The sequence below is a fragment of the Kogia breviceps genome, chromosome 4, assembly GCF_026419965.1.
Source record: "Kogia breviceps isolate mKogBre1 chromosome 4, mKogBre1 haplotype 1, whole genome shotgun sequence".
Taxonomy (NCBI): domain Eukaryota; kingdom Metazoa; phylum Chordata; class Mammalia; order Artiodactyla; family Physeteridae; genus Kogia; species Kogia breviceps.
In genome coordinates this window covers 174,924,468-174,947,646 of record NC_081313.1, presented here as the reverse complement: position 1 = coordinate 174,947,646, position 23,179 = coordinate 174,924,468, and the positions used below count along the sequence as shown (strand labels likewise).

The 23,179-nt window shown below is 46.7% G+C and overlaps 1 protein-coding gene across 9 annotated transcripts in view; it reads left to right on the top strand.

The window, feature by feature from the left end:
• The first annotated feature begins 1,489 nt into the window (after positions 1–1,489).
• LDLR (low density lipoprotein receptor) overlaps positions 1,490–23,179 on the top strand; it is a 37,698-nt gene continuing 16,008 nt past the window's right edge. For 3 of the 9 annotated variants that reach the window (XM_067032759.1, XM_067032758.1, XM_067032757.1), the window contains exons 1-5: positions 1,720–1,892; positions 13,437–13,559; positions 14,531–14,653; positions 17,473–17,859; positions 20,002–20,124. In XM_067032759.1, the coding sequence (XP_066888860.1) occupies positions 1,826–1,892; positions 13,437–13,559; positions 14,531–14,653; positions 17,473–17,859; positions 20,002–20,124 (823 nt within the window). In that variant the 5' untranslated portion in view covers positions 1,720–1,825. Of the gene's footprint in view, positions 1,893–13,436; positions 13,560–14,530; positions 14,654–17,472; positions 17,860–20,001; positions 20,125–22,104; positions 22,228–23,179 lie in introns of all 9 variants that reach the window. The other 6 variants (XM_059062120.2, XM_059062119.2, XR_010840442.1 and 3 more) reach the window with 4 other exon arrangements.

The following is a 23,179-nucleotide window of genomic DNA, read 5'->3' as shown; positions in this document are numbered from 1 at the left end:
ATTGGGTGTTTGTTGCTGCACGTGGGCTTTCTCTAGTTGTGGCGAGCGGGGGCCACTCACTCTGTTGCGATGCGCTGGCTTCTTATTGCTGTGGCTTCTCTTGTTGCAGAGCACAGACTCTAGGCACGCAGGCTTCATTAGTTGTGGCATGTGGGCTTAGTAATTGTGGCTCAAGGGCTCTAGAGCACAGGCTCAGTAGCTGTGGCACACGGGCTTAGTTGCTCTGTGGCATGTGGGATCTTCCTGGACCAGGGCTCGAACCCATGTCCCCTGCATTGGCAGGCGGATTCTTAACCACTGTGCCACCAGGGAAGTCCCCCTATCTCCCATTTTTTAATTGGCAAAGCTAAATTACTCGGGACTTCCTTGGTGGTCCAGTGGGTAAGACTCCGTGCTCCCAATGCAGGGGACCCAGGTTCGATCCCTGGTCAGGAAACTAGATTCCGCATGCATGCCCCAACTAAAGATCCCGCATGCCCCAATGAAGATCCGACATGCCACAACTAAGACCCTTCACAGACTAAATAAATAAATAAATAAACATTAAAAACAAAACAAAACTGAGTGACTCACCCAAGGTCCATCTGATTCAGAAGCTGGGGCTCTTTACTGCCAAACACTGTCTATAAGTTTCTTCCCCTGGATTAAACCACTGTTTTTCTTTCTGTTTCCTCTCTGCTGCTTTTCTGCCTTCTTTCCTGGGTTTCCCATAAGCCTGCTGAGAGGTAAGTATGCCTTGCCAAGGTCAGTTTGTAAAACCTCAGAGAACTCTGCTCATTCCTGAGGGAACCCTCCAAAACTACCAAACCCTTTACGGGAGGCTTTCTGGCCACAGGCCCCTGGGAAGTTCATCAATCTCCAAAGAGACACCCTGATTCTTGAAAGCTGTTCTCCAGCAGCCCTCTGTGGTTTAGGCAGTCGGGTTCAGTTCTGAAAACTCTATTTTGTTTTCATTTTGCTTTGGGGAGAGTCTTTGGGCCTCTCTGTTTATTCAACTCCTTCTCCTAAAAGGATAAATCAATATTTATGTCCAGACCCCAGGTACTGGGTCAATTGATTTTAGAGATGTTTTTGCTCATAATTCATCCAAGTGCTGGATCCCACAAAACAAAATCAGTTTTTGGCTGTACTTTCGTGACGATTTTATTTAAGTGCCTCATTAATAACTGTTCATGGGGTGATTTGGAAGAACCCTCTAAGACTATGTATGACGAAACAGTTAAAATCTATAAACAACTCCTACAAAGGAAAAGGCAAGGAGAGACAGAGGTAGGGGGGTGTAGTTTCCAACATCTCTAGTTTTTTTCCTTTTGAGTCAGAGGGGAGATGTCATTGGCCAATTAGACGATTTACGAAGGACAGGTGTTGCTAATCTTCTTTGGCACCAAAGAGAACAGAACAATTAAAAGTGGAGAGAAATGTTAAGGGAGATCCTTCAGGAGACGCGCATTTCCATTTGCGGGTGGGCGTGGCGGCGGCTCCTCTCTTCAGGGGCTACGCAAATAGGACACATCTGGCAGCCTCTCCCGAAGCGTCTTTGGAAAGGACTGGAATCCGAGTCAGGGCTTCACGGGTTAAGGAGCCCATGTCACATCGGCCGTTCCAAACTCCTCCTCTCGAAACTCCTCCTCTCGCAGTGAGGTGAAGATATTTGAAAATCACCCCACTGCAAACTCCTCCCTCTACGGGAAACCTCACATTGAAATGCTGCAAATGACTGGGGCCCCGCGTGCAGTCGCGTCAGGGCCGCGCGAAGCCCGGGTTTCCAGAGCGGACATAGCGGACAGCAGCTCGGCCCGGAGCGTGACAGGCAGAGGCTGGGAACATGAGGCTTGCGGGCTGCGGGCTGCGCTGGGCCGTCGCCCTGCTCATCGCTGCGACTGCCGGTGCAGGTAAGGCTGGCTCCAGAAGCCCGCGCGGGGTAGGGGTGAGCCCGCGAACTAGGAGAGCCCCTTGGTAATTTTTTTTTTTGGCGGGGGAAGACAACGAAAAATCATTCCACCCTTGGGAGACTTGTGGGAAAATGGCACGAAATCCTTCCCAAATGGCTGGAGGGAGTACTAAGGGGATTGCGAGGGTTGGGAGGGTCTGAGGGGTCTGGGGGAGTCAGGGGAATGCGGGATGCGGCTTTCCCCACAAGTCTCCACCCGATTGCAGAACCTCTTGTCTTAGAGCCGAGTACGTGGGTCTCCACCAATGGGGGGAGGGACCCCCTCCCAGAGTTATTCTAGGGGTGAGAGTGACCCGAAACCCGCTGCTCAGCCTGGTCCCTGGCTGCACGCTCAGGGGAGTCTGCGGGCGCGCCCCTGCGCCGGTTCACTCTCAGGGGTTACGACGGCGGTCAAGTTAGCTTTGTGCTGCCCAAGGGCGCTGCCGGTTCCCGGTACCGAGAGGAACGCGTCCAGCGCGGACGCCGCACCACACTTCCGCCCAAGGCCACCGCCTTCAGCCCCGCCCCCGAGCTCCCATAGGGCGCCATTGGAACAGGCGAGCCTCGAGCCACTCCCCTTGGCCAATAGGAAGTGGTGGCTGCGGAGGCGCGCGCAGCGCCGGGCGTGGCTGGCCCAAGACTGGCGGCGCACCTCGTTCTCGGTGAGGATGTCCAAGGAGATTCTCCAGGTTGGTCCCAGCTCCTGTCACAAAGGAGGCGTCACGTCCCGGGCCCCTGGAGAATCTCTGCTAGCGTGGCCGAGGCTCCCGCCGAGCGTCTCGGCCCCCTCGGCGAAGGCCTCAGTTTTCCCCTCGATCTGTGGCGAGGCCTTCGTCCCCACTTTATCCTCGGGGGGCCGCCCTTACCCAGCCCGCCCGGGACATGTTCGCAGACGTGCCCCCCAGGCCACCCTCAAGGCCTTGTTTCCTTGCCAGGCTGAAACGTTGCCTCAGAAACTCGCGCTCCTCCTCGATCAGATGCGAAGGGCACTTCGCGGAGACCTTCAGCCGAGCAGGGGCAAGGACAGAAAGTCAGGGACCAGATGGGCCCCTCGGGTTGCCTTGTTTGTTCAGAGGCGCTGAATGGGTTCAGCTGAGTTGCCCACATGACAACATTTCGTTTTAGAGGGTTTTGGGCAAGAGGCTAGTTGATGCACCATCCTGAGTTGTCTGCTGGCTCCCAGAGGCATTTGACCTCGCTCTGGAAAATAGAGAAATAGTCCTTTTCCTACTTACAACCAGCTGGGCCTAGAAAAGGATTGGGAATGTCCGATTAAGAGGATGCAGGAAGCCTTTTCTTTTTTTTTATTGGCAGGTAGGTGGCTTTGAACTCTTGTAATCAGTACCTGTGACACATCAGTTTGCTCTGGGAGGAGAGGAAGGGAGGTTGCACATGGCAGAGGATTACTGTAATAATTCGGCCATTCAGTTGTGTGAAGTAAAGGGAGCGTGGCTTGGTCAAGAGACACTTGATTAGCCTGTATTTCACACGCGATCCACTCCTTTCCTAAGAGGAAATGATGGCAGTGAAATCTTGAGCAAGATGTGTTGCTTGCTTCAGTTTCCTCTTTCACTGGGTGGCAGAGGATCTGGTGTATTTTGGATCTCAAGGAGGCTGAGCATCTGCTGTGTTTCCCAGACTCCCGAGAGCTGGCAGCTACTAAGTATCTTCTCTGGTGTTAACACAACCATGTACATTTGTAGCAGCCCTGACTACTCCAGTTTGCCCCGAGGGGGATGGAATTTCTTGTCTGTTTCCTTTGGGAATGGAAGTAATTGGAATCTTCACTGCATGCTTTCCCTTAGCCAGATCAAAATCAGTTAACAGTTGTGTGTGGAGTCTCAAATATGCCAAGGACACATCCAAACTCAGAAAGTAGAGTGGTCCCGTTAAGAGTTGTGTCTGCTTTAGCAGCAGGTCCCAGGGTTATTCATTAATCATTGCCAGGCATATTTTTCTTCCAGGGCAACACTGGCAAAAGATAGGGAGAGTGTTTTTGAGACTGCAAATCTTTAAGAGAAATATGTGCCTCATTCTTGTCTTTCTACAGTATTCCTGCTCTTATCTGTAGGCTTCCTCCCCTGATTAGACCCAATTCTAGATGCCTTTTTTGCTCAGTGCTTGGATGGCCTTTCATATTCTACATTAAGTACATTAACAGCATCCATACTCTGGCCCGCTGTCAAGAAAGAGACCAGGGCTTCCCTGGTGGCGCAGTGGTTGAGAGTCCACCTGCCGATGCAGGGGACACGGGTTCATGCCCCGGTCCGGGAAGATCCCACATGCCGCGGAGCGACTGGGCCGGTGAGCCATGGCTGCTGAGCTTGCGCGTCCGGAGCCTGTGCTCCGCAACAGGAGAGGCCACAACAGTGAGGGGCCCTCGTACCGCAAAAAACAAAAAAACCCAAACAACCACTGAACAACCACTATCTTCAGTAACGGAGGAAGGAAAACATCGAAAGCATTTACCACCTCATTTGTGTGCTGGAGGAAAAGCAGAAGTGTGTATTCCCCTTTTCTGTTTCGATAATGTTGTTCCTGACTTGTCATTCATGACAGAAGAGGTCTAAGGGCTAGAGTTTAGTTTTTTTGTTTTTGTTTTTTTTTCCTAAGGGAGGGTGCAGTGTTTATGTAATTTTAGGCATTTCCAGCATGAGGAGATAGGGATTGGAAGCTCCAGTTTGCCTTTTTTTTTTTTTCTGTACACGGGCCTCTCACTGCTGTGGCCTCTCCCGTTGCGGAGCACAGGCTCCGGACGCGCAGGCTCAGCGGCCATGGCTCACGGGCCCAGCCGCTCCGCGGCATGTGGGAGCTTCCCGGACCGGGGCACGAACCCGTGTCCCCTGCATCGGCAGGTGGACTCTCAACCACTGCGCCACCAGGGGAGCCCCCTCCAGTTTGCTTTTGCTGAAATTCAAATGAAACTGACATAGAAAACCCAAATCTTGCTTCTGGAACAGGGAGAAAACAAGAAAGAGGTGTGGTTTCTTTGGGCTGTGGTGTTTGAAACAGGCCTAGTTCTGACCCATTGTTCAGGACTGTGTTGCCTGCTGTGCAGACACCCGTCTGACGTGCTGTACCTTGGTGCTCACTGTACCTCATCCCCATCCCCACGAGCAAGGCTATGGGATTTATTTCCCAGCTAACCGTTCCCTGTAATGGTGAAATCCATTCACTTTTAATTTAAACGCTGTCTGGAGCTGTTGGCCAGCCGGGGTCTTCCTGTTGGCGGGGTCTTCAGCCGTCTATGACAAACAAATATTTGATTAACTGTTGCCAGGGGAAGGCTTGTTATCCAGGGTAGGGGGTTATTGTTCTTTAAAGGGCCTTAAGATGTTTTAATATTTCTAACCTTTCCACGAGCACATTTTGTGTGTAAGATGATTCCTTGTGCAAAGTGGATTAGTGGTCATCGAAACTGCAATCGCCTGGTTGGGAGAGGGGATGACAGAAGGTCCTCCTCCGGGATCCTCACTGTGAATGCCCCTTGCCTGAACTTCCTTTTTTACTTCTTTCTGAGAGTCCTGGAATTCCGATTGCTTTTTGCCCACCCTGTGTGCCAGGATCTAGAAGTGAGTCATTTCCTTTTTCAGGCATGATCACAATTCGGTTGTGAGTCAGTGGGGTGTGGGGTGTATTGTAGAGGCAACTCTGAGGGAGATATCCTGTTTGGCTCAGTAGCTGGGCGATGCATTTATCAGTCTGTGTTCTGATAGCAGTAGATTCCAAAGCTCAGCTCATTCACTTCTCTTGAATGAATGGGCTCTCCACTGGGGCCACCTCCAGCCTGGCCTCCTTGTAGTTCAGTTACCAAGTTCTGTTGATGCTTGTCAACACTCTTTGTATTTCTATCTTTATCATCTGTAGCCTCCTTGTGGCCCCTCCTAATCTCACCTGACTGGTTTCCTAACCTCTGGCAGGAACCTTGGACATGATCTTTGAAGACTTAGAGTTTCCGGTTTGAAATTGAGGTATAATTGACATACTATAAAATGGACAGATAAGTAAAAGAGTTCAGTGAGTTGTGATAAACATCTACTTCTATGTAACCACCTCTCATTAGGATCTAGAGAATTTCTCTCCTCCCAGAAAGTGCCTGGAAAGCCATTTACACCCAAGCCTGTCTGTCTGAGCACCTCACTACACTGCCTCTCAGGGAGTCTACACAAAAGTGCTGGGTGAACCATCAGAGTAGAAATGGATGAAGGGATACATTATTCTTCCATGCATCCCTTTACCAGAAATGCCAAATCAGGTTTCTCCATCCGTGCATGCATATTTGAGAACTCGAATACATACATATACACATACATGTACACATAAATACATAAGTAAGTAAGTAGCTGTTTTTTAAAGAATAACTTTTACAAGGAAAAGCAACCCAAACGGCAGTTTCATTGTGCTCCATAGACTCCAGGGCAGTGAAAGATGATCTTTTTGCAAGGTTCTCCAAAAGTCCTAAAAATGCAGAACATTCCTTGACAGCTGGAATCAGGCCATGGAAAGTCATCCACCATCATCTTACCTTTTCCTGGCAGTCTGTGGCTGCAGTAAAAGGTTTCCTCCCTCTTGTATAAATGTGATACACTCATCTGGGTAGTGGAACAGTTTACCAAAGGAAGCCAGAGGAGAGTGATAAAGTACAGCATATGGTGTCCCATTTCTCCAGGAAGGTGGTTTTCAAACTGGGTCCCAGAGCCCCTGACCCCCATAGCCCTCAACCCAGACTCAAGGTCGGGTTCAAGGCTGAGTGAAATGTTCAAGGGCCTCCAGAGGTCTCTGGCCTTGTCAACCCCCATTGGAATGACCAAAGCCACCAAGAGCCGACAAAAAGGGAGGTTTATTGAATCAGGGGAATTAGGGCTAATGCCAGGGATAGGCACTGATTGATATTTTAGTTCTTTCACTTAATCATTTTCTTCCTTTATTTAACAAAAGAAAAAAAAATCTCAAGAATAAAGCATTCTTAGAAGAAAACCAAACAATCTGAAGTGAATTAAAGAAGGCCCCTTGCTGGGCCCGTGGGCCATGGACGCGGAGCCTGTGCGTCCGGAGCCTGTGCTCCACAATGGGAGAGGCCACAATGGTGAGAGGCCCCCGAACCACAAAAAAAAAAAAAAAAAAGAAGGCCCCTTGCCACTATTTCCTATGCAGAAGCACAGATAAGACTGTTTCTTCCAAAAATAGGATCACACTGAAAACTATTCCAAACTCTTCTGCCCCTTGCATTTTTCCCCATTTAGCAAAATACTGTGGACAGCTTTCCACAGTGTCACAACGTAAGATGATTGACATCACCTTTTTCAGTGCCTCTAAAGAATCTGCATTATTAGGCATCAATTTTGCATGTGTGGCTACATATTTCCATTTGAATATAATTAATATATAATTAATTAATATATATAATTAATATAATTAATTACCTATTGCATATCAAATTACCCCAAAACTTAGTGGCTGAATACAATACACATTTATTATCTCCAAGTTTCTGTGGGTCAGGAATTTGGAAGCAGCATAGCCAGACGGTTCTGGCTCAGGATCTCACATGAAGTTGCCATCTAGATACCCCAGGAAAAAATACATTTGCAGGGGCTGCAGTCATCTGAGGGCTCAACGGGGGCTGAAGGTTCCCTTCCAAGATGGTGTCCTCAGTGGCTTTTCACAGAAGGCCTCAGGCACTCACTGCATGGAGCACCTCAGTGTGTGCAAAGGGCTTCCCCCAGAGTAAGCAATCCAAGAGATTCTGGTGGAGGCTGCAGTGGCTTCATGATGTAGAGTCAGAAGGCACACCTCATCACGTTTGCCTTTTTCTATATATTAGAAACAAGTCCTGAGTACACGCCAGGCGTGGGGAATTAGGCTCACATTTTGGAGGGAGTGTCATGGAATTTGCGGTCATATTTTAAAATACCACTGGGCTTCCCTGGTGACGCAGTGGTTAAGAATCTGCCTGACAATGCAGGGGACACGGGTTTGCGCCCTGGTCCAGGAAGATCCCACATGCCACTGAGCAACTAAGTCTGTGCACCACAACTACTGAGCCTGCGTGCCTCAAGAACTGAAGCCTGTGCACCTAGAGCCTGTGCTCCGCAACAAGAGAAGTCACCACAATGAGAAGCCCACGCACCGCAACGAAGAGTAGCCCCCACTTGCAGCAATTAGAGAAAGCACTCATGCAGCAATGAAGACCCAACGTAGCCAAAAATAAATAAATACATAAATAAATAAAAATGCCACCAATTGTTCCCCCCTTTTCTGTATTATAAGAAAAGTTTTAGGGACTCCCCTGTGGTCCAGTGATTAGGACTCTGAGCTTCCACTGCAGGGAGCATGGGTTCGATCCCTGGTGGGGGAAGTAAGATCCTGCATGCCGGGGCACAGCCAAAATAAACAAACAGAAAAAGCTTTGGACCTCTTTTGAACTTGACATTGTTGTACACCTGTGTTAATATTTCTTCTGGGTCCCAGGGACTTTGCACTTTAAATTTTGACAGATTCTGCCCTGTTGCCCTCCTAAGAGGTGGAATGTGGAAGAGTTCCACTTTTCCAAAATCTTTCCCCGGCAAAGGTGATGGACCCGGCCCTGATTTTTGGCATACCTATAGAACAAATCTAACTGTGTCAGGCCTTGGGCTCTGACCCTTTCATGCTGAAAGGATGAAAAAGACATTCCTTACTCTCAAGGAGTTTAAGTCTAGGCTGGGGGATATACAATAAACAGGTGCTTTCGATACTGTGTGTTAGGAGTGAGAAATGGGTGTTTTAGGGGCTCACGGGGTGCCAAACCCAGTTTTGGGGAAGGTCAGCTTCAAAGTTGAACTGTTAGGGACTTCCCTGGTGGTTCGGCGGGTAAGACTCGGCACTCCCCAATGAAGGGGGCCCAGGTTCAATCCCTGGTCGGGGAACTAGATCCCGCATGCTGCAAGAAAGAAGCCCTCGTGCTGCAACTAAAAGATCCTGCATGCCACCACTCAGACCCGGCAAAGCCAAAATAAATAAATAAATAATAAAATAAATAAATAAGTATTCAAAGTTGAGCTGTTAGCCAAACAAACAGGTGGGAGTTGGGGCGGGGGGTGCTTTGTATCAGAGGGAACTGCAGGGATTTGGGATCTGAGGTTGTGAAATTTTTACCAGATCCAGTATGGAGGGTAGAGAATGCCATTTCCATAAACTGTAATTCACACTGCTTTGGAGTGGGGACAGTTGGTGAAATCTGGTGACCTCAGGGCCTCCCTCTTCCTTGTTTATAGAGGTTTCAGGATGGCATTTTATGGGGAAAAGAGATGTCTTGCAGATGGGTGTGTATGAAAGGAAATGGGATGCGAGAAGGGAACACCGGCCATACATCCGCGAGCTTGGAAAAGTATCCAGGCCTGTTCTTTTGTTCCCTTCCGGCTGTGGGCCGCCTTCACCTCTCTGCCGCCTTATGTCTTGACTTTAGCTTAGATGGAGACCACACCTCCATTTTGGGCCAAGAATGGGATGAGTTGGAGACTCATAGCTCTTCCTTCATCATCATAAGGTCTGGCTTTCACATGCCTTCCAGCCCTAAAGACTTTTTTCCCCTGCACTGATGCTCCCCAAATCTTTATTCACATTCATTGTTCATTTTAAAGAACTGCGGTGGGGACTTCCCTGGTGGCACAGTGGTTGAGAATCCGCCTGCCAGTTCAGGGGACACGGGTTTGATCCCTGGCCCGGGACAATCCCACATGCCACGGAGCAACTAAGCCCGGGTGTCACAACTACTGAGCCTGCATGCCTAGAGCCCGTGCTCCGCAACAAGAGAAGCCACCGCAACGAGAAGCCCGTGCACTGCATCAAAGAGTAGGCCCCGCTCGCTGCAACTAGAGAAAGCCAGCACGCGGCAACAAAGACCCAACACAGCCAAAAATATTTAATGAAGGAAGGAAGGAAGGAAGAAAGAAAGAACGAACTGCAGTCATCTAATGTATGTCATCTTTCACCTCAAGGACTTGGAAAAAACATTACCTTCTTATTTTGGGATTATATTCAATGTAAAAAAAAGTTGCAAAGATATTGCAGAGAATTCTCATAGCCCTCATCCATTTTCCCCCAATATTAACTTCTTACATACTACAGTACGTGTCAAAACTAAGAGATTAACGTTTGTATATTACTATGAACTCCAGACTTTCTTTGGATTTCATTTTCTTTAATGGTCCTTTCCTCTTCCAAGATCCAATCCAGTATTTCACATCACATTTGGGCCCTAAAGTCTTTGATCCTAGTCTTAACCAGTTGGTCTCCCAACTCTTTTAATTAATTTATTTATTTTTATTTTTGGCTGTGTTGCGTCTTCGTTTCTGTGCGAGGCCTTTCTCTGGTTGCGGCAAGCGGGGGCCACTCTTCATCGCGGTGCGCGGGCCTCTCACTATCACGGCTTCTCTTGTTGCGGAGCACAGGTTCCAGACGCGCAGGCTCAGCAGCTGTGGCTCACGGGCCCAGTTGCTCCGCGGCATGTGGGATCCTCCCAGACCAGGGCTCGAACCCGCGTCCCCTGCATTGGCAGGCAGATTCTCAACCACTGCGCCACCAGGGAAGCCCCCACTCCCAGCTCTTTTAATCGCATACCCTCATTGGTTAAAAAAAATTTTGAGGAAGTCCTCACTAATATAATTATTTATCATCTACTGTACTAGTGTATGATGTACATTACAAACCATAACTATACAGAAAAGCAGAAATGTTAAAAAGGTGAGATAAAAATCAGACACAACATTTAAAAATATCTTTTTATTCGTGATGGCTTCCTACTATAGTTAGTTAAAATCTGAAATCATGATGTAGTCAGAGCAAGTGTTTTTTTTGCACAAGTGATTCAGATTCTTTTTCAATTTCTTTTCTCTTATAGGTTATTATAAGATATTAAGTGTATAGTTCCCTGTGCTATACAGTAGGTCCTTGTTGGTTATCTATTTTATATATAGTCGTGTGTATATGTTAATCTCAACCTCCTAATTTATCTGTCCCTCACTCCTTTCCTCTTTGGTAACCATAAGACTGTTCTCTGTGTCTATGGGTCTATTTCTGTTTTGTAAATAAGTTCATTTGTATCTTTTTTTTTAAGATTCCACATATAAGCAATATTGTATGATACTTGTCTTTCTCTGTCTGGTTTACTTCACTTAGTATGATAACCTCTAGGTCCATCCATGTTGCTGCAAATGGCATTATTTCATTCTTTTTTATGGCTGAGTATTAAGGGCAAGGTTAATCATTAGCAATTGGGCACAGAAGGCCGCATTTCAAAGGATGTCCTTGATCATTTTGATTTTTTTTTTTTTTTGGCTTGACCTTCTATCATATCTGATTAGGTCTCTTTTTATCTTGTACGTTGAGGGTAGGAGGGGCAAAATGCTCATTAATAGGAATAAACTTGGGACTTCCCTGGCAGTCCAGTGGTAAGACTTTGCCTTCCAGTGCAGGGGGTGTGGGTTCAATTCCTGGTCGCGGAGCTAGGATCCCACATGCCTTGTGGCCAAAACATAAAACAGAAGCATTATTGTAACAAACTCAATAAAGACTTAAAAAAAATAGGAATAAACTTGTCAATGCCGCCATCTAAGGTCGGGAAGTTTGCACATTTACATGCACTCACAGCTCATTAGCTTAAACTCAGTCCCATGGCCACACCTAACTGCAAGGAAAATTGGGAAATTATAGATCCTCTTTTGGGTCGTGTGCCCAGCTAAAACTTGAAGGTCTTAATAATATGGAGAAGGAGGAGGAGAACAGATACTTGGAAACATTCTTCAGTAGTCTCAGAGCTAAAGAATTATTAATGGAAATTCTTTTTTTTTTTCCAGGCAACAAAATTTTAATTTACCTGTAACTGTTTACTAGACTAAGTGTAGATGATTCACGTTTTCTAGGCAATACCACCATGGATAAAAACAAATTATAGGGGCTTCCCTGATGGCGCAGTGGTTGAGAATCCGCCTGTCGATGCAGGGGACACGGGTTCGTGCCCCCGGTCCGGGAGGATCCCACATGCCGCGGAGTGGCTGGCTGGGCCCGTGAGCCATGGCTACTGAGCCTGCGCGTCCGGAGCCCGTGCTCCGCAACGGGAGAGGCCACAACAGTGAGAGGCCCGCGTACCACAAAAAAAAAAAAAAAAAATTATGGGTGTTTAAAGAGAATATCAAAGGAAAAATAATCTAAATACATAAAAAGCCCCAAAGTGTGTAAGATCTTGAATCTTCCTCTCCCATATCCAGAATGAAGGAAGGAGAGACTTCTCCCATGAGAAGAATCATTAAAGGATCTACTGTCTTCTGTTCTTTTTGTCTGGAGTTTTCTCCCAGACAATGCATTCATTAATTGCCTTTGTGCAAGATGAGCTAATGAATAAATTTTGCACAAACCATTAAACTCTTTTTTTGGTTACGGCTAACATTCAAAATAAATTAATAAAAGAAAAGACATTCTTAATCTTCTTACAACGGTAATGAAAAATAAAAGAATTGTAGCCATCAGTTAAAACTTCTATTTTACATACTATTTGCCTTCAGAACATCTGACTAATCAGGAAAATCCTGCTAGCTTCTTCTTTTTTTTTTTTTTTGGTCTTATTTCCTTATCCTGAGATGAACCAGATCATAATTTTTATTGGCCACATTACTTTAGATTAAAAAGGGGATCAAAGTTTATATTTAGAAATTAAAGGATTAGTACCAGGTTTTACCAACCAATAAAAGTTTGCTTTGATCATAGTTCACACATAACAATGCATTCTAAATCAAAGCATGATATCTAAAACTAAATGCAGTCAATATTATTTTGTTCTCTTTTCCAAAGTGCAAAAATCATATATTTTAGAAAACTTCCCAAACACTTACTTTGTCCTCATTTTTATCTCAAAATCCAAGTCTTTGTTTTCCTAAGGAAAGTTTTTTCTTGATTAGATCTTTTGTTACTGTGTCTGTCCCATTTCTTTTGATCTGACTTTTAGTTATATGATTATCTTTTCTGCTGGGTCTCTGCTCACTGACCTCTACATTAATAATTTCTCATAATTTTTATCTCTTTATAGTTCCATTCTTACCTACTGGAGAAAGCTTTTCAAGTTTTCCTCCAGCTTACTGCTTTTACAGCCTCAATTTCCCTTGGTACTGTTTCCAATACAGATTTGTAATATGCTAAATAATTTTCTTTTCTTTGTTAATGTACACGCAATTTCTAATATTTTGTTCCCATAGACCAATGGATCCATACTTTGGACTCAACAACCATGATGCCAAAATCTCATATTGGGGACAAATCTCTCTTTTGGATGTGTTCTTTGCATCCTCCACGATACTTAAATTTCGGTTCATGAAATTTAATTTGTTGTGCGTGGTTCATTTCCTGGGAACTTGACTGTTACAGTAGGGTTGTATTTCTGGTTCGTTCTTCAGTTGGCAGGAAATAGACACAGGGAGCATGGTCGTTTCTAATCCGGACCCTGATCCTTCCTTCTCCTTTCTTTCTCTCTCAGTGGAAGACAAATGTGGGAGAAATGAGTTCCAGTGCCGAGATGGGACATGCATCTCCTACAAGTGGGTTTGCGACGGGAGCGCTGAGTGCCAGGACGGCTCCGATGAGTCCCAGGAGACGTGCAGTGAGTCTCCTTTGGGCGTGACACGCGTCCTAACCTTTTTTTTAAACTCTTTTTAAAAAAATGTAAGTATAGTCGATATTTACAACATTGTGTTAATTTCTGCTGTACAGGGATTTCCCTGGCGATCCAGTGGTTAAGACTCCACACTTCCACTGCAGGGGGCCGGAGTTGGATCCCTCTTTGGGGAACTAAGACCCCGCAAGCCATGACACAACAAAAAACCCTTTTTAAAAAAAAATAAATAAATAAACATTTCTGCTATACAGCAAAGTGATTTGATGATACTGGATGACAGACTTGGTGGAAATTGGCCAGTGTATTGATGTATTCAGCTGTGAATTGGGAAATGGAGAGAGAAGATGTTACTGGAACTGAAACTTTCCTTTAAAGCCTCTTTTTTTTTTTTTTTTTTTTTTAATTGAGTTGAAATTCACATCACACGAATTAGCCATTTTCAAGTGATCAGTTTGAGACGGAGGGGGTAGGGATAAATTAGGCGTTTGCAATTAACATATACACACTGCTATATAAAAAATAGATTAACAACAAGGTCCTACTGTATAGCACAGGGAACTATATTTAATATCCTGTGATAAACCGTAATGGAAAAGAATATATATATATATATGAATCACTTTGCTGTACACCTGAAACTAACACAACATTGTAAATCAACTATACTTCAATTTTTTAAAAGGCAAAAAAATTTTAAAATTAAAAAAAGTAAAGTTCAGTAGCATTAATATATTCACAGTGCTGTACAACCACCACCTCTATCTCGTTCCAAAGCCTTTGCAGCACCTATCTTCTAATTTTTAACAAGCCCCATTAAATGTCCTTCATTTTGACCCAGAAAAGTGGGCTTGACACCCCCTGTCAGAAAACTCTGGGTTTTTCCCTTGCAAAGCTCAGACTGGCGAGGCAGGTTGCTCTTCCCTCTGGGTTAAGGCTCAATCCTGTTTCTCCCATAGTGTCTGTCACCTGCAAGACGGGGGACTTCAGCTGTGGGGGCCGTGTCAATCGCTGCATTCCTGAGTCCTGGAGATGCGATGGCCAGCTGGACTGCGTGAATGGCTCAGACGAGGAAGGCTGTGGTAAGTGGGGTCACTGGCCTGGTGGCCTGTGGGTCCTGGCCTCGTCCAAGTGACCCTACCTGGTTCTTGGCTGAGGTCGGAGTTTGTTCCCTGAGCTGAGGGTTCTGTGACGAAACAGGCCGAGAGTCTTGTAGGGGAAGGCACTTTGCAGCTTGTCCTGTCTTGTCTCTTTGATTTTATTCATTATTTATAATTTCATTTTCAATTGCATAGGTTTTTTTTTTTTTTCTTAAACAAAATAAGGCTCTTTAAAAAACAAAAAACGAAAAACCCCGGGGAAAATTTAAATAACTGAGATCACGTCAAATCTTTCAAGTTCATAAAATATGAAAACCCTTAAGAGAGTCTTAAAAAAAACTAAAAAAGGAGAGTTCCCTGGTGGCCAGGTGGTTAGGATTCTGGGCTTTCACTGCCGTGGCCAGGGTTCAATCCCTAGTCGGGGAACTGAGATCACACAAGCCACAAGACCCAAAAAGTGAATGTTTGCTTACATTTACCTTAGAAATGCACGTCTAACCTTGCTTAGTGGTCATCTGATGAAACAGCTCCCTGGGGAACATTTTAATAAATTTTATTTATTTATTTTTGGCTGCGTTGGGTCTTTGTTGCTGGGCACAGGCTTTCTCTAGTTGTGGCGAAAGGGGGCTACTCTTCGTTGCGGAGTGTGGGCTTCTCATTGCGTTGGCTTCTCTTGTTGCAGAGCACAGGCTCTAGGCACGTGGGCTTCCATAGTTGTGGCTTGCAGGCTCTAGAGCACAGGCTCAGTAGTTGTGGCGCACAGGCTTTATTGCTCCGCGGCATGTGGGAACTTCCCGGACCGGGGCACGAACCCGTGTCCCCTGCATCGGCAGGTGGACTCTCAACCACTGCGCCACCCAGGAAGCCCTGGGGAACATTTTTAAATAAAATGGATTGGTGCCCTTTTCCAGGCATTTTATTTTTCTTCCAGTTTTATTGAGATATAGTGGACATGTAACATTGTATAAGTTTAGTGTCTGATGTGATGATTTGATACACGTATATATTGTGAAATGATTACAACAGTAGGGTTAGTTAACACTTCCATTACTTCACATAATTACCAGGTTTTTTTTTGGCTCTTTAATAATACCAGCAAAGCCAGGGGGTGCGGGGGGGAATGAGTGAAATAGGTGGAGGAGATTAATAGGTACCAACTTCTGCTGTAAAATATGTAAGTCACAGGGATGTAATGCACAGCATGGGGAATGTAGTCAATAATATTATAATAACTTTGTAGGGTGACACATGGTAACTAGACTTATATGATGGTTTTTTGTTTGTTTGTTTGTTTCCTTCAGCCACTCTACGGGGCTTACAGTATCTCAGTTCCCCGACCAGGGATTGAACCCGGGCCACAGCAGTGAAAGCCCGGAATCCTAACCACAAGGCCACCGGGGAACTCCCTAGACTTACAGCAGTGATCATTTTGCACCGTCTAAAAGTACTGAATCTCAGGGACTTCCCTGGCGGTACAGTGGTTAAGACGCCTCGCTTCTGCTACTCAGGGTGCATGTTTGATCCCTGGTCGGGGAACTAGGATTCCACATGCTGCGCAGCACGGCCAAAAAAATAAATAAATAAAAAATAAAAATAAAAATACTGAATCACTGTCTTGTACACCTGAAACTAATATGGTATTGTAAGTCAATTATACTTCAATTAAAAAATCCAATGTCATTATAAATAAAAATAATCAAATAATAGTAACAGCATACTTTTTTGCCAACCTTTTTTTTTTACAATTATTAAAGTATAGTTAATTTACAATGTTGTGTTTGCTTTCAGGTGTGCAGCAAAGTGACTCAATTACACACACATATATTATATATGCTTACACATATATTCCTTTTCATATTCTTTTCCATTATAGTTTATTATATGATATTGACTATATTCCCTGTGCACACTTTTTTTTTTGACTGCATTGGGTCTTAGTTGAGGCATGCAGGATTTTGTTGAAGCATGTGGGATCTTTCATTTCCTCGCTGGGGCTTCTTTCTCTGTAGTGGTAGGGCACAGGCTTTTCTCTAGTTGTGGAGTGTGGGTTTTCTCTCTCTACTTGTGGCACGCAGACTCCAGAGTGCGTGGGCTCCGTAGTTTGCGGCACACAGGCTCTCTAGTTGAGGCTCACGAGCTCAGTAGTTGTGGTGTAGGGGTTTCGTTGCCCCTGCCCAGGCATGCGGGATCTCAGTTCCGCGACCAGTGATTGAACCCGCATCTCCTGCACTGGAGGGTGGATTCTTTTTTTTTTTTTGCGGTACACGGGCCTCTCACTGTTGTGGCCTCTCCCGTTGTGGAGTGCAGGCTCTGGACGCGCAGGCTCAGTGGCTGTGGCTCACAGGCCCAGCCGGTCTGCGGCACGTGGGATCTTCCCGGACCGGGGCACGAACCCGTGTCCCCTGCATCGGCAGGCGGACTCTCAACCACTGCGCCACCAGGGAAGCCCTGGAGGGTGGATTCTTTACCACTGGACCACAAGGCAAGTCCCCTGTGCAGACTCATACTGCTTCCCATGTGCCCAGCCCAACGTGAGAGCTTTATACCCCAAGTCCTCAGCAACGCCTTAAGACACGAACAGATGAGGGAACTGAGGCACAGAGGGGGCCCAGGAGCTGGGCAGTCTTCCGGCCAGGGCGGTGGTTCTGTGTTCAGGGCTCCTGACCACTGCCTCGAGCTCCTGACGGCTGGGCTCTGGCCTCTCTTCAGCTCAGTGTCCCCATCTGTGCGATGGGCTGGTGTCGGGATGTGGTGGGAGGCTCCCTGCTGACCGGGCTGTCGTCTCCCGTCCGTCCCCGCAGCCCCCAAGACGTGCTCCCAGGACGAGTTCCGCTGCCACGACGGCAAGTGCATCGCCCTGAAGTTCGTCTGCGACTTGGACCTGGACTGCTTAGACGGCTCAGACGAGGTGTCCTGCCCTGTGCCCACGTGCGGCCCTGCCAGCTTCCAGTGCCACAGTGCCACCTGCATCCCCGAGCTCTGGGCCTGCGACGGCGACCCCGACTGTGAAGACGGCTCGGATGAGTGGCCAGAGCGCTGCGGGGACCCCCGGCCGTCGGCCCCCGCACAGGGCAACAACCCCTGCTCGGCCCTCGAGTTCTACTGCCGCAGCGGCGAATGCATCCACTCCAGCTGGCACTGCGACCACGACCCCGACTGCAAGGACAAGTCTGACGAGGAGAACTGTGGTAGGGGCGCCGCACGGGTCCCCTCACCTAGGCTCCCCCAAGTCGGGGCAGGGGCAGTGCCTTTAGGTGGTTGAATGGTTTCTCATCACATAGCAAGAAAGTCGGTCCCATTTCACGTTCCTTTGAGTCTTTCCAGTCACGCGGAGGACAAACTGTCCTTCAAAGAGTGCTCAGTGTGGAACACCTATTCAATTAATCTCTTTTGCCCAGGGGAGCAGACCGCAACCGGCAGTAGAATTTGGGTCCAGAAAGGATCCTGGGCTCCGGGCCTGGCTGGTGTCGTCCGTGCTGTGTGACCTTTGGCCAGGGACCGCTGTGCTGTAGTCTCCTCCCCTGCAGATGGGGCAACAACGTCGGCCTTTGCGGGCCTCGGTTAGAATCCAGTGCCTTCGATCGAACGTGCTGTGATGCTGCCCAGTGCACGAGTGCTGGCCAGTGTAGCTGGTGCCACTGAAAGATGGAATTCTTAGGTTGATTTCATTTTAACTCATTGAAACTTCAATAGCCACAGGTGGATAGTGGCGACTGCGATGGAGACGTGGCCCCGAGTCAGTGCTCCCTGAATCGGGGAACGGCTAGTGATGTAGGACGTTTTCGTCTTTCTGTTTCTTTGGCATCTTTGCCCACGTGCAGTGTTCAGAGTTGCAATTGCTGTATAGGTGTAATTAGACTTTTTATTTTTTTATTATTATTTTCTTCCTTTTCTTTTTGGCCGCCCCACATGGCATGTGGGATCTTAGTCCTCGACCAGGGATCGAACCTGTGCCCCCTGCATTTGAAGCGTGGAGTCTCAACCACTGGACTGCCAGGGAAGTCCCATAATTAGACTTTTTAAAGTATCACCTTTTAAAAACGATTGAAGGGACTTCCAGCGTACGGAGTCCAGTGCACCTGGCCGGGTTCAGTCCGTGGCCAGGGAACTAGATCCCGCATGCCACAACTAAAGACCCCACATGTCACAACGAAGATCCCGCATGATCCCGCCTGCGGCACTGAAGATCCCACATGCCACAACTAAGACCCGGCACAGCCAAAACATAAATAAAACAAAACAAAACAGTGGAAGACTTTGTATGTGATCGATCAGTTCTAAAACTGAACACCCTGGCGGTCCAGTGGTTAGGACTCTGCTCTTTCACTGCCAAGGGCCGGGGTTCAATCCCTGGCTGAGCAACTAACATCCCACAAGCCCCACGGTGAGGCCAAAAATAAATAAGTAAATAAACAAATAAAACTGAACACAAACTCATTGAATCCCCATGACTTGTGAGAGCACACTTCCCTCATTCTTTACAGATGAGGAAACTGAGGCACAGAAAGGCGGGGTAACCCTCTGAGGACACACACCTGTGAACCCGAACCATCCCTGATCACCCCACCATGTTAACTCTCATCAGAGAGCATGTTTGGCGAGAGTTATGTTCAGGTGTATTTTTTTCCTTAATGCAAAGATAGACACAGGGGTTAAAAATAGGCTCATTCTAAATACACAAAGCAAAACAAAAAATAGGATCATTCTCCTCTTTTACCTAGGTCACAGCAGAGCAAGTATCCACTTGAAAATAACGAGCTACAGACATTTGCATATTTTTAAAAAGGTGGATGGAGAGGATCATTCTGCCCATAGATTTATCATCTTTTTCCACTGACGTCCTGAAAGCGAATTTTCAAATTGTAAATATTTTTATGGTGAAATGTAACCCATGGGAAAGTGCAGAAAACTTAAGCTTAGAGCTTAATGAATTAGGGTAAAGCAAAAACCTGTTGGAGGTCAAGGTCTGGACCGTGGTTAGAATGACCCTATTCTAGTCATCACGTGTGTCCACCAAGATTTCATTGTAATGGCCTTTTTAGGTAGTGTCAACTCAAACATGTTTTACGTTTGCAGTGTGAGTCATTTGAAGGGCTGTATGATACTCAGTGGTATTGATATGATTTATCATAACTTACCTGGCTGGGCCTCTGTCTGGGTTGGGACCACATCACTGCTTTTCTGCAGAGAATGGCCTGTTGGGTCTGCCAGCTTTCTAATGAATTTCCTGCATACGAGGACAGACTGGAGAAAAGTCTAAGAAAACGGTTGTGTTAGGGTGCTTTCCTGCCCACTTTCTTATTTTCCACACCTGGCTCTGTCTTTCCCAGCTGTGGCCACCTGCCGGCCTGACGAGTTCCAGTGCTTGGATGGGACCTGCATCCACGGCAGCCGGCAGTGCGACAGGGAGTATGACTGTAAGGACCAGAGCGACGAGCTGGGCTGCATCAATGGTGAGCTCTGCCCCGCCAGGGTCCCGGGCCATGGGGAGATGTAGGGGGATGAGCATGGTGCATCCCAGACAAGGGAGGAGCCTCCTGTGTGTCCTTGGGCAAGTTACTTGACCTCTCTGAGCCTCACTCCACTTATCTGCCAAATGGGCAAAATGAAAGCACCTACTTCAGGACTGTGAGATTTAATGTGGTTGGAGTGTACAGAGCTCATGTCCCTGAGCTCAGAGTTAAATGCACAGTACGATTCCATGTAAAGCACTTTGCTGAATTTACAACATAGCAATTCCGCTCCTGGGAAACTTGCACTAGGAGAGAAGCTCTAGAACAGGCAGAGCAGCACTGTCCTAACAGCAAAACACTGGAAGCAACCTGAATGTTTATCAGCAGTAGAATTAATTAAAAAATATACACACACACACACACACACACACACACACACACACACATTTATTTATTTATTTATTTATTTATTATGGCTGTGTTGGGTCTTCGTTGCTGTGCGCGGGCTTTCTCTAGTTGCAGCCAGCGGGGGCTACTCTTTGTTGTGGTGCACAGGCTTCTCATTACAGAGGCTTCTCTTGTTGCGGAGCATGGGCTCTAGGCACACTGGCTTCTGTAGTTGTGGCACACGGGCTCGGTAGTTGTGGCTCCCGGGCTCTAGAGCACAGGCTCAGTAGCTGTGGCTCGCAGGCTTAGTTGCTCCGCAGCATGTGGGATCTTCCCAGACCAGGGATTGAACCCATGTTCCCTGCACTGGCAGGTGGATTCTTAACCACTGCGCCACCAGGAACGTCCCAAAATATTTTTTAAATTGTGGTAAATACCTATAACGTAAAATTTACCATCTTAACCATTTTTAAGGGTCGAGTTCAGTAGTGCTAAGTAACCATCACCACCATCCATTGCCAGAATTCTTTTCATCTTCCCTAATTGAAACTCTGTCCCCGTGAAACACTCACTCCCCATCCCCCTCCCCCAGCCCGTGGCACCCACCATTCTACTTTCTGTCTCTATGAATTTGACTCCTCTAGGGACCTCAAGTAAGTGGAATCACACGGTATTTGTCTTTGTGTGACTGGCTTATTTCACTGAGCATGAGGTCTTCAATGTACATCCATGTTGTAGCAGGTGTTAGAATTTCCTCCCTTTTTAAGGCTGAATAACATTCTATTGTATGGAGGGACCACATTTTGTTTATCCAGTGATCGGTGGTTGGATACTTGGGTTGCTTCCACCCCTTGGCTGTTGTGAATAGTGCTGCTGTGAACAAGGGTATATGGAAATAATTTTAAACGGCACATAGTGGAATACCATACAGCTGAGAAAATGAGGCTACAGCCCTTGTCTGCAGCCCAGGCAAACCTCATAACCTTGGGGCTGGGAGCAAGAAGGAAGTTGCAGGAATTTACTGGGTACAGTTATTATATCATACTCAAAAACAAGCAAAATTCAATAATATATTGTTCATTCATACATGTTTGAGGGGAGAATGATTAATGAAAAAATAAGGAAATGGTAAACCCATAATTCAAGACTATCATTACCTCTGGGGGTAGCAGAGAGTAGGGGGACGGGAGGGCAAAGACCACTGTAATAGTCTCCGTCAGGGCCCAACGGTACAGGCCAGATAGTAAGTATTTTCAGCTTTGTGGGCCGTAGTCTCAATTACAACTACTGGACTCTGCTATTATAGCGTGAAATCCACCACTGACTGTATGTAAATGAATGGGCAGGCCTGTGTGCTAATAAAACTTTATTTAAACCAACAGGCAGTGGGCCCGAGTTTCCCAGCCCCTGCTCTTGGTGACATTCTAATTCTTAAGCTGAGTGGAGGCTTCACAGGTGTTCAATAATTATTCTGTTTTATTGCCAAATACGTTTGCATCTATTCTTGCGTGAATAAGCTATCATGTTAATAAAAAGCACTAAGTGGGCTCCTGCTGCCCAGAAGCAGCTGATCCTCCTCTGTGGCTCTCATAGTGACTCTGTGTGAGGGACCCAACAAGTTCAAGTGCCAAAGCGGCGAGTGCATCTCCCTGGACAAAGTGTGCAACTCACACAGGGACTGCCGGGACTGGTCGGATGAACCCCTCAAGGAGTGCGGTGAGCCCCGGGGTGCGGGCAGCTGGCAGAGAAGGGGTGGGACCCAGACGTGGGTGCTGCGGTGCTGCGAGGGGCTGGCCCACCCAGGGCCACAAGTGCTGTGGGGCGAGACAGATGGGGGGGCGTGCTGGGGATAAGTGGATTGGCTTCTAAGCCTTAGTTTTCCCAGCTGTAAAATGGGACAGTAACTGCTGCCACATCCTAGGGCTGCTGGGGATCAAATGATGCAATGTGTGTAGTTTTAGCAGTGCTGTGACCCATATTTTGGACTTTATAGGCCATAAGGTCTGTGTCACAGCTCTTCAGCTTGGCCATTGTAGCAGAAAAGCAGCCATACAAATGCATACACGTGCATATGAATGCTTGGGGCCGTGCTCCAAGGAAACTTTTATTATGAACACAGAAACTTGAATTTTCTAGAAGTTTTTCATGAAATACCATTTTGCTTTCGATTCTTATTTTTCTTTTCAACTATTTTGAAATGTAAAAACCCTTCTTAGCTGTGTAAGAGCAGGTGGAGGGCTGGCTTTGGCCCATGCCTGGTATAGAGGGTAAGAGCATAGATTTTGGAGCCGAGTGCCCTGGGTTCGAGTCCAGTGCTGTGATCTTGGGCAGGTCATTTAATCTGGCCATGCCTCAGTTTCCCCAGCTGTAGTTCCCTTGCCTTTAGGGTTGTAGGGAGGATTAGATGGGTTAATGTATGTAACTGTAGGAAGTTGTATGTGGCTTTTATTTTTTATAATTGAAAAAATTGTAATTACGGTTAGAAAAACATAAAATTTACCATCTTAACTGTTTTTAGTGAAGTTCAGTAGTGTTTTAAGTACATTCACGTTGTCGTGCAACCATGACCACCATCCACCTCTGGAACTGTTTCATCTTGCAGAAGTGAGACTTTGTCCCCGTTAAACACTAACTCCCCCTCCCCCTCCCCCAGCCTCTGCACCCACCA